Source organism: Labrus bergylta, chromosome 17 (genome assembly GCF_963930695.1).
Source record: "Labrus bergylta chromosome 17, fLabBer1.1, whole genome shotgun sequence".
In the NCBI taxonomy this organism is placed as follows: domain Eukaryota; kingdom Metazoa; phylum Chordata; class Actinopteri; order Labriformes; family Labridae; genus Labrus; species Labrus bergylta.
Window position 1 is genome coordinate 4304980 of NC_089211.1, and position 12185 is coordinate 4317164.

Below are 12185 nucleotides of genomic sequence, written 5' to 3' on the forward strand. Positions count from 1 at the left end.
TTGACAAGAACCATGACAGTCCTGACAGCACAGGACGTCAAGCTGACAAGGTCGAGGTGCACCTGTCTCTGTGGCTCACACTGCTCAAATCAAGTGAGAGGAAAAGGTGGTAGTAATCCCAATCATCTTCAACACAAAATCACTCAACTAAGGTATGTCACAATGCAGGATTTAACCTATGAGGAAGATCATAGGTTTACTTTTTTCTTTTTATGAATAATATTAATTTAACAATGTTAAAGTTGCCAGAAATGTGTTATCAAATCCTCCATCTCTATTACATTTGATTAAGTAACAGCGTATTAAAGTGAGAGATGCCGGTAACACCCTTAATTGTTGTCATGTATTAACATGCTACTTAAAAGAGCAACACATTTGCACTGATGGGAAGGCATTCAAGAGGTTACGCCCAGCCACGTTGAAAGCTCTGTCACCAATAATGTTCAGCCTGGGGTTGGATTGGAGAGTATATGGTTATCAGAGGGACACTGTGAGCATGTTGGTATGTAAATTGGCGACACAAGGAGAAAGATTTTATTCTAGTTGGGATGCAATAAAGGCCTGAAAGAGAGGATCTGCAACAGATTAGAATAGACAGGGCATAGTTTGGGGATGTTTGTATTTAATCAGAAGATAGAGTTAAAGGATTTAACATAGTATGTTACGTATGTAAATAATGAAAATGAGTGGTTGAAGGACTGAGCCCTGGGGGCCACCATGAGAAAAGAGAGATGTAGGAGACCTAAAACTGTGAATGGATACGATATTACAGGATACAATACGATATATTACAATACCATACAATACAATACTGCCTGGTCTGTTCAATCCAGTCTAGTTCGGTTTGGTTAGATTTGATGAAAAAGATCGGGACGATTTCATACAATGAATGCCGTTTCTAAGCAGTTCAACGGAAGATTTTGACACGGTGAAATCGACCAGGGTTGGACTGTATTAAATTGAATTTGAATTGTAAATCCTTGCCAGGTCTGTTTCCGTACTACGTTTTGCCTTCATCAAGGACTTTGGCAGAAGACCAAAGATTAGAAATTTGCCTGTGGTATTTTCTGTCCCCCAGGTCAGTTCCAATATTTTTCTATGACAGAGAAGAGGGAGACGTGAATTCATTAGAGGAGTTGACGTTGGGTCAATGAGGAACTGGGTAGTCTATTTGTGACATGCACAGTTACAAACCGTTCATCAGGGGAGAAGCTGAAATCTGTTAAAAGGGAAAAGAGGGGGTGGGGGTGATAACATTAAGTTGAGTGGACACATGATGTAGCTGATGAAAATAATTTGTAAAAAAAAAAAAAGAAAAAAGCCCAGTTTAGCAGAGTTAGCCAGAGGAGTAGTTTGTTTACTGTCAGAAAAAAGGGTCCTGACTTATCACGTTTATTTCTTCTTTGCCATGATAATAGCTTCTCTATAGGTTGTGATATGACATTTGTATGGATAATTAAGCCTGTTTACTGCTGAGATGTATAAAAGAAGAGCTAATGATACACAGAGACAAAATCATAGGTTTATGAATTAACGTGATGATTAATGGGTTCTGTCACAAACATGTTTATTAGATGAGGTCTTCTAATGTTCCCCAAGGTGTGACATGATTGGAGCATAGCAAAGGACAGCCTTGTGAAAAAACACTATAAAACCCCTGCCATGTAGGTTTGAAAGAGAACAACCAGAGGAGCACACAGGGTCAAGTATACAATAGGGCTGGGAATCTTTGGGTGTCTCACAGTTCGATTCAATTTAGATGCTTGGGGTCGGTCACGATACGATGTCTTGCTGCTCCATTTGGCATTATACTAAGATAAAGCACTAGCCTTAGCACTAGCCAAAAATATAAATGAAAAATACATTTTGGAAGTTATTAATCTTTTTAAAATCTCAGAAGATAAGAATCTCGATTTTTACATAAATCTTTTTTTCCCACCTCTAGTATAGAGTAAGAAGAAAACCTTTAGTGAATTAACCTCTTTTATGAAATCAATGTCAATGAAAATTGTTTAGAGTCCTGTGAATTATCAGCAAACAACCACCTCAGCAAGATGTAATTACCAATATTCTTACAAAATGTGCTCTTGTGCATGACCCTATCACTTGTCTGAGGAAGTTGATTAAAAAGGTTTTAGAAGTCAGGGTATACATGGCACAGCTAACAGCAAAGACAGTATTTCTTACAGTGTTAAGCCTTAACATGACACAGCAGGGCTAATTAGGGTTGCTTCTAATTTGATGGCAGCCGTTATTCGCCGGGAGAGATGGAGGAAATGTTATAAAATCACAGGGCATGAAAAAAAGACTGCCACATTATCAACGCTGAGAAACCACCCACACATCCTGCTGCTGCAACAGTGTCACTTCCCTGCTGACTGGCTCAGGGCAAAACCAGCATCTACACTGTGAATCAATGCAACTCTGTGCTGTAGTTTGTAGATCAATGTGATTTCTACTGGAGAGAGACTGATCATGGCAAATGATCATGGCTAATTGGTATTGCGCATTTGTATTGCTCCTTGTATTTTAAGGGTTTGATTGTCTTCAAAAGAAAAATCTGCATTATATCTGTTTTTATTGATCAAATCTGATTTTATTATAAGTGATTCTGGATATTTATTATTAGGTGTGCACTTTAAATGTAAAATAGTTTCTGTAGTGATTGAAGCTCATTCATTTCATGAATAGTGCATCACTAAGATAACAAACTGAGACTATGATGCATATTCAGCAGCAGGCTTACAGTTCCCTCATTATACTCCACAAATAATGAACATTTTCTGAGCTTGCACAAGTACCTTGTTTACTGTTAATCGTTAACAGCGTCTTAAAATACCTATTCTGCAATAAGTACATTCTCATACTTCATTCTCATACCCTGCATTAAGTGAGGTCACCTTATTATTATTCAAGCATTGTTTTCTCTCATGTTCACCACTACTCCTCAGTAACTGTAATCAGGCTGTGTAAAATATGTTGATTTTCCCTTTTAGGATTTTCCCTTTTTTTTTTTGCACAAAAAAATGTTAGGTTGAGGTTAGAGGTAAGGTCAACAATAGTTGAATTTTCCATATTTTTCAGAAGAATTTTTTTTTATAGAATGTCTTTGCCAATAATCCACATTCATAAAATTACATTTGAATTGATGTTACCCGACATGACCTTTAGAAGCATGTGAGTTATGATCTTTTTGTGATGAGTAAACAAAATAAAACAACTGTTCATTACCTGTTTCCTACAATGACATGTCAAGATCTCTCCCTGAATTTAATTTGTAATTTTTAACCAAATCCCCAAATTGACCCCTTACTTTGATCAAAACCCGGCATAAAGAGTCTCCACGTGTTTTCAAGAGCATAACTTCCAAATTAAAATGCTAGATATGATCTAGTTGCTGCAGGATGCTGATAACACACAGCAATATCTAAAATTGGATCTGAAGGTGAAAATGAAGGTGAACAATGTTTTGCGCTTGATAATGATGATGATGACGATATGATGGGTCTGTTTGTTTCCAAAAGCTATTTAGATCCTTACAAAGAAAAAAGAATATGCAACAGGGAAAGACATGTATGAAAAAGCCTTCAGTAATCCGTCTTCTTAGTTGTCCAGTTTTTACCTTGAACACAAACTGGATCACTTAAAGGCTTACTAACGCGGCAGTAGATTTTCAGATCAAAACAATTCTCTATTTAGGCACACCTCCTTTATTCCTCAGCTCCTCTCTCCACACTTCCCCTTCCCCAGCGTTCAAAATAAGACTGTGATCAATTTCAAGTAATAATATGAATCTCAAAGTAGATTCAGTTGTTATATGTTTGTCTTTGAAGGCCATAGAAGGCATGGGAAGTTTGTTGGTTCTCCTTCTATTGTTCTCTTACGATGACACTTTGTTAAAATGCATCTAGACACCATCCATCTCTCTTCCCCCATGTGGTGGCAGGGCTTACAGTTGGAGAGGAAGTGGTTCACTCGGGAAAAAAAGACACGTATGAAACATGTTTGAGCCTCTGAGTGAAACATAAACAATCTAAAGGAAGTGCTATCCCGTCCATGTGAATACAGACCCGATTAAAACAAATCGAAAGGGAGTTTTAATCCACTCAATTTTTTTAGGAAGTCATTACTCGTAAAGATATTTACATCGTGTATATTTGATTTTTGCTACATTAATATTCAGAATGTTGCAAATTGTGCCTTTGAGTGGATGTATGGGAGGGAATAAAAAGGAAAGAAATTCCAGGATTATGCTTATTATTTTTCCCTGCATGGATCTATGGAGACATACTCCACAATAATCTGTCCTCTGACGTTCTGGAGTTGGATATCAGCAGCATCCACTGCACGGTTTAGCTGCTAAAGTTGACACTGATGGGAGGATACTTTGCTCAAGTCAAATGCACAGCTCTGCAACAGCTGGCAACATCATGATCATTAGCATAAGCGCTGCGCTGCCTTTCCTCTTCCTGTGCTCTGTTCATGATTAAAACATCAAGGAGTGTTGGCTCAGTTTGGTGATGTGCTCTCCTTCCCAGATATTGTCACTTTGTTCAAAGGCTTGGACAGCACGTTGTGAAAGGGCTTGGGTTGGCATTCTGTCCAAATTAAGTATCATCCTCCTTGATTACAATAACTGTGTTGAATATACATCACATGTATGATTGTGATGGCATTTTCTAATCGTCTCTTTAAGTACTCTTTAACACTAATTTAGAATTAGATCAAAGTCCGGAGAGGGACTTCCAAGCATACGAATGGTTACTTTCTGTGTATGCATGTGTGTAAATGTTGTCACTTGTGTCATTGGTTGTACGTACAGTATTAATTTTTTTGTTTGATTGCTATACGATGTCTCTGATGTGCATTGGATGTATGTATTTTTTTATCTATTTAATTAGCACAATGAGCTTACCTGTAATGAAATGTGCTTTATAAATACACTTTTTTATTCTATTCTATTCATATCTAAGAAGAAGTATTTGCTCTGTTATTACTCACATTAAACCTTTCCACTGATGTTGATGTGAGACGAGGTGAACAGATCCACATGAATCAGTGCAGCACCTGGTTGAGTTTTTCTCCCCTGTCACGGAGTCTGGTGACATTTTCTTTTCTTTTAAGAGTCTAACCTATCGTTACCATGCTAACTTAATGTGTCATCTTCACTTGTGTCTTTTAGCATCTTTCTTGAAATGTTTTCCTCTCCTTCCTCCTTTTCCCACAGAAAATAGACCCATATCAAATTATCCCAACTTCCTTCTACGGATGGATATGATTACATCCTACAGAGTCTGTGAGAAGAGCATCCGTCTGCTTTTCTTCGTAAAGGTTTGTTCTTCTTAATCATGGTGATCTATCGAGGGATAGCAGATCATTGCTATGCGTAATTGGCCAATGAGAATCAAGTGTTTAACACAGCTGCATAATAACTAAGAAATAAAGAGGTTAATATAATGTGAAAGGATTTTGTAACTCTGAAGAAACGGCAGCAATCACTTTATCTCTAAATGAATATATTTACTTAAGCAGTGCATTGCCTGACATTTCGACATTTCATCATATTACATATTTGTTTGACAGAGACTCTGTATTTTTAGAGCCCTCTGTGTCAATGTACCAGTGAGATGGATTCATTGAAAGACGCTCTTAATGTCAAACCTAGTCGTCGCCTCTTGGCTTTACACAGAGTTTGCATCATGCTCATTAAAGTAGTTATTTCAGGACTCTGAGCAGTATTTTAAATATTTAACCTTTACGGATCAAAAATTAAAGTGTCTTTCAGTTTAAAAGAGTATTCAATGGGTGTTCCTGGTTTTTCATTCTTCTTCTCAGTAGCACCTGTAACAACAACTCGCGCCATCAGAGGGCTATTGTGGGTCTGAATGCACCCTTGTTGTCACAAATCCCTCCAGCTGAGGAATATAATGGCAGACTGTAGTGTTTTGTTCCGCTATATCAGCTGTTATGAGACTACAGGATCCTTGGACGTTGCCTCCCTGGAAGGGGGATGGGGCGGGGCAGAGAGAAGAAGAAGAGGAGAAGCTGGATGGTAATGACGGATGGGATGGGGCGAGGTACTCTGCATGTTCTTTTGAACGATTAGAGAAGACGGTCTGAGTGATCTCCCTCGGGGCAGAAGTAGCACAGTCATCAATCTGTAGGGTTAACGCTGGGTTATAGGATGGTATATAATCCAGAGAATAGAGTCCTTGCCGGGATGCTATTCTGGCTTCACCCTCCCCCTTCCTTTGGCGCAGGATTGTGTCCACATGTGTAGAATTTAATATAGATATTAATGCGTACATGAATGCACGCTTCACTGCATTTACACAAAAACACTTATGGCTCTTCTCCATGACATCATGTTGACATAGTTTTCTGCTTCATGGTTTCTTTTGATCGCTTATTCTTTGGGGAAAATATGTAGAACATTTCGGCCTTGCTTAGATAGTTGAATACATGTGCTTTCAGGAAGCACTGTCCATCAAAATGAGTAAAAAGAAAAGTGTCATTCCATTATAGAGGGTTCCTTTAAAAACAATGACAATCCAATCTGCAAGTATAACAGGTTCTTACCCACCAAAAATGTTAGCCCAACAAACTCTGATGCATTATCGGACAATAAAGACCCAAAAATCAAAAGGCGTGCAGCGTGTCGGACTGCATTCTGATGATTAAGGGATACATTACAAGGACAAAAGGGAGGGGGAAATAAGATAAAATAAGTGAAAAATTAAATGAAGTCCAAGAAGTTTTGGGGCCGTTACCCTATTAAGTAGTTTTTGTTCCTAAACCATTTGCTGACTATGACATTTAACCACTACTTCCTTATGTTCGTCAAGTATGAACACATGCAGATCTGAGGACGTGTAGGTCCTGTAGGTCATATAGGAGGGTAGGAACAAAAGAACATTGTGGTCTTATGGGTTGGAGAAACAAAGAAATGTAATTGAATATCTCTCCTATTGTGCAAAAAGGGAAAAGAGAGAGGACTGGATAGAAAGGGCAGGAAGAAATATGGCATTGGAAACTTCACAAAAAGATTGCAGCAAAAAATAAGAAGTGGATCAAAAGATTTGACTTTGAGCAGACGGAAAAGAAAAGGCAGAAATACAAAGAAAAAACTACCAGCTGAGCGAAAAGGCATTCTCCGATCACAGCAGTGTGAGTCTGCAGCGCTTAGGATAATGAGCCAGAGAACGCTACAGGAGATTCGAACAAGGAAAAAGAGCAAGAAGATGAAAAGGGAAATATGGCTGTGCAAGTGGCTCACTCTATAGTTTCAGTTAACTACTGTCTCCCAGGTAAGGAGAAGACGAAACACAGGGTGAGACCAGGAAAAGGAAAAGTTGAACAGTTTAGGGAACAAAAGGGGAAGAGTAACAATGAGGAATGGAGTTAAAAGAATAAAATACTGCATGATCACAAGAATCATTTTCCAAGACATAAAGTGTTGAGTGATTCATCATGTTTGCCTAACTTCCAAATTATACAGATCGATGTTAAAAAAAAAGCAGCTGGTTTGAGGCTTTAACCACGCCTTTATCAATAGTTTTGAATGACAAGATTTTCATCCAAGACATCCACTAGACTCCAGAACATGTGGTTCCAACTAAGATAAGGTTTTGTAGTACCAGTATTCACAGAATTATCAGGGTTTTTTGATCGGAGGTGTGAGCTCATTAAGTCAGTTGTTTATTTCCATAAAGCATTCACGAGTGATAAGACCACGTGAACTTTTTAGACAGTTAACTACTAAAGCAGTAATCAAAAAGCTTTTTTTTTTGCCATCCCTACTCTAAAAAACTCTACCAAACAGATTGTACAAAATAGAGGCTTCCTCCGTAAAATACAACTCCATTCTTTTAAAATCTTCCAACCAGAAGATGTTTAAATGTTTTCTAATTGAAATGTGTGTATGTCATTATTTTGAAGGTACTTCCAGTCGAACATGTGTTGCTGTTATTTAATTTTGCATTACATCATCTGCTAGAGAAAAGAAAAGTGTGACAGAAGAAGCTCTGAATAAGACAGTCAATGTGGGCCGGGCCCAGACATTTTTAGTTCTGCTTGGCTGGACATTCCTCGTCCTTCAGGGATTCTTGTCTTTCTTTTTTTGTTCTGGGATTGAGTGTTTTTAAAAGGCACTATGATGCTTTATGCTGTTAAAAAAAAACCAGAGAGGTGCTGGCATTTAGATAACAAAAGTGTTTGGGTTGGCGACGGACAAAGAAGTTCTAAGACCTGGGTTGGGGGCAAGTGTCTCGTTGACCCAGTTGTCCGAGAAACAAAGCAAACCGCAGTAATAACTTGGCATCTTGTCCTGCCAAAGATTGTAACAAAATATTTTCTATAAGACATTTTGCCTTTACTTTTGGTAAGAACACATGGGGTAGAGACAGGAAAGGAAGGGGAGGAAATGGGGATGACTTATAGCAAAGGGCCCAGGATTGAACACAGGCCCCTCAACTTTGTATTTATTATGTGCTTGACCACCGTTCTTCTATTGAAATGCATTCTTGTGTGGTCTTATCTTCCTGTTCTGTTCTCTTTTTTTGCTGACTGCACCAAGACACTGACACTCAAACTGTATCTCATTCAAATTCACATTATTTGCACACAAACCATTCATTACTGGAACTTGACAGGTACAGTGTATTCTCTGTGCTGCTACCCCAATGCAGACCTTACACCTTGAAGTGGCCTCTGTTTACCCGTCCCCTGTTCCTGCCTAAGCCATCTGGCTTACAAACACGTACATCAGAGGCCCCGCAATGCGATATTATTGCGATTTTTAACATTTCACGATATGCTGATTAGGATTTGACTTTTTTTTACTACAATTTACGTCCTCAAAATTAAATAAATCAAGAACTGTTAAATGAGGAAAAATTCTCATTCCATTCATCTGACTTCAGTCTTTTTATTTCTACACAATGGGAGTCAAGCCTACAGACTAACCAACACTGTGATAAGAGGAAAACCCTGCAAAAGGCTGCACGCCCCTCACAATCTGAACTGTTAATATTTCAGTCCAATGCAACTTGAATTGTGCAACCCCTTCAGCAATTAAAAATCTAAAAAGCACATTTGATATTAATATAATGAAAACACCAATACGTGATGGCCATGACATTTATAATATTGCCACACAATATACTGTAACGTTTTTTCCCCAACCCCTTATACATAGTCATATGTTAAAGATTATAATTTCTACGGTCTGCAGGTTTGTGCGTGGATTCAGTCACCTTAAAATCTATGAAACAATACGGAAAGTAGGAGAAGGTAAACAAATGAATAAAACTTTCCACTCTAAAGACCAACTACCTTAAAGGTACCTTGTAGCAACAAACCAGTTCTCCAGGGGAGCCGCTCAATTGTCACAGATATGTGGTTGGCAGCTCCCAGGAGTAAATGTTGGTCTTTTTTCTGAATTTTAAACTCAGGAGTGATGGAAAAAGAATGTGATTGCTCAACAAAATCCCTCATTCAATGAATAATTCATGGTTTAAGTGTATACTGTGCTAATACAAATGAATGGCAATCAGTTAATTAGGAAAGACGATACGTAGGCAAGAAGAACAAAGCCTGTGTTTTGTCCAAGAGAGAAATGGTTTCAGGCTTTGGGGAACATGGAGGTCTTTAAGTCTTTTAATGGCACTTCCACCATTTAATTCCTATTTTTCTTGGGTATTAGCAAAGATTTCAGGCTGGAGTGCTTCAAAGGTTAGGAGGTCTGCAATAACTATTCGACTTCATACTCAAATGTAATGGAAAACAGACAACTAATCAAAAATATAATGTCATGGAAATCAAGTCCTTAAGATGTAAGACCAATTACCATACACCATGTTGTTGGAAAATTTTACCTATTGGTAGCATGAAATAACTTGACAAGGGGTCCCCATGATCATTAAGGGTCATTTTCTAATAACATACCAATCAGTTTGGAAATAGCTTTATAGCCTAAAACAAACAGGATTTACTAGGCACTCCCAGCAGATGGTCAAAGAAACCTGAGAAAATTTGATTAGTTGAAAGATGTTTCTAAAGAATGGACTTACGTTGTAGAGGATGTCTACCCAGCCCTCCATGGTGATGCACTGAAACACAGTCAGCACTGCAAATAAGATGTTGTCAAAGTTGGTGATACCAAAGTTGGGTCCAGTCCAGTACTCTCTGCATATAGTGCCGTTTGGACAGGTCCTAGCCGGGGGCTCCAGACCACAAGGCCAGTCTGCTGCTTTCTCACCTGAAAGAAAGACATTTTCAAAAAGGGAATGGCATGAAAGAGTTTTCAAATTCACATCAATATCTTTAGCATAATTTCAGTAAAACAAATAGGTTTTATGTGGGTCAGCAGAGCAGCCAATATGTCCTGCATCTTTCTCCCTAGCTCCCTCACGCTGTTCATATCTCATAACAATTACTCATCATACTGGCAACATTCCCAGGTTTCCCGTCATCCCTGACTGATTGAGGGCTATTGACCTCCTCACCTCATAATGTATGGTGAAGGCTCAACCTCTTTCTGTCAGTTATTACACAAAGCTGCGGGTCCACAGGTGAAGGTTGGTACAAAGACTTACTGGTAAATATAGATCTTTGCTCTATGACTTGCCAGCACTTTTAACAGGGCTGCTCCAACAGAGTGCCTGCCTCGAAATCTCAGCTGAAGCACACAGCCAGAAGCAAATAACACAGCCTTCTCCTCAGAAAATCTGGTCCTGCCAATTTGTTAGTTCCCTTTTCACCAACAGTTACATAATCCAACATGAAAAACATGGCTGTGTCCAGGGGTTTTTAGCCTTACTTAGCACATATTACAAGCCTTAAACATTTGAGGACATTAGCCTTTACAAGACAAAAGGACATAAAATGAAATCCAAGCTTGGTCCAAAGGAGTTAGTAAGGAGTATAAAGCAGAGGAATTGCACTCAAATCAAAAAATGTCTGCAGAAAGTTGGGGTGAGCAGATTCCATCATTTTGTAGACACATGCACTCTACAGGGTTAGGGTTTTTTAGGGTTTTGAAAAGGATTTGCTCAAGTTTACTCAGCTTAGTGAGTAAGTGGTCTAGTTAAGTAATCCGTGCCCCATCTATTTGTTGAGTTTTCATGGTTTATGAAGTGACAGTGAGATGGTGGTAGTAGACGGAGGAAGCTGAGAGTTTGTTTAAAGGATGTGCTGGCACACATGTCAGCAGATGGAGAACACACTAAAGAATAAATGTGCTGAGTATAACAGATGCCTTGTGCACCCAGTGTTTCATGAGGGAGTGTGCTATGATCACAAGTTGTGGCCAGTTTTAACGATGATCTGCAGAGCCAGACTGCATGGCACACATCCCTACAGTGTCACTCCAGTAAAATATGTCCTTTCCTTTCTACTGACAGATGATGACTCAGCTGGACTCAGTCCCAGGGAGGATACTGGAACGCCTCAGGTCTCTTTCCAATTGAAATCAGATTATTTACAAGGAAAAAGAGGGATCACAACTTCATGTGAATGTCATATTTTGGGTGTGAAAATAGCTATTTGTTTCATAATACACTTTTTATGTTTTTATGATGATGGTCAATGGACATGTTATTTTTTAGTTAATTTATTTCATTGGTTTTATTTCTTATGGTCGCTTTAGCAAATTTTTGTTCAACTCATTTTGTTCGGCATCATTGCAAATGAGGGTCGCCCTCAATGATCTCTCCGAGAACTTAAATAAAGGTTGATGATGATGTTGCCATCCAATTTAATGTGCATGTTAACAAATCTGTGGGAATACTCTTTTTTAAACAGGGCTACTCAATAAGTTGCAAATTTTTTTGTTAAGGCAATATGAGCATTTGCTAGAAACACTGGATTTATTTTGGATACAGGATGGATATGTTGCAGACACAGGTATTGTGAAAAGCATGATGAACAGCATATACACATAAAAACTATACTTAATATGCACTCTTTAGTTTTTCTTTATCTCACTTCAAATTGTTATCACAATACTGAACAATGTAATCACATTGAAATTCAGAAGATCTTAAACAGTCTTGGACTTTGAAGAGTTGGTTAATAATCTAATAAATTCCAAACTCTTATGTGTTTGTCTTAATTTAATCAGAAGTTATGGCTCATGATAATATGTTTTATATTTAATTACATGCCAAATGGCAGCAAAGAAAATT

At 38.3% G+C, this 12185-nt stretch overlaps 1 protein-coding gene across 1 annotated transcript in view; it reads right to left on the reverse strand.

Annotated features, from left to right (window-relative positions):
- The window catches only part of cacna1bb (calcium channel, voltage-dependent, N type, alpha 1B subunit, b), a 157221-nt gene that overhangs the window by 84366 nt on the left and 60670 nt on the right, over positions 1 to 12185 (reverse strand). The window contains exon 5 of the mRNA XM_065965499.1: positions 10071 to 10258. Coding sequence (XP_065821571.1) covers positions 10071 to 10258 — 188 coding nt within the window. The remainder of the gene's footprint in view (positions 1 to 10070; positions 10259 to 12185) is intronic.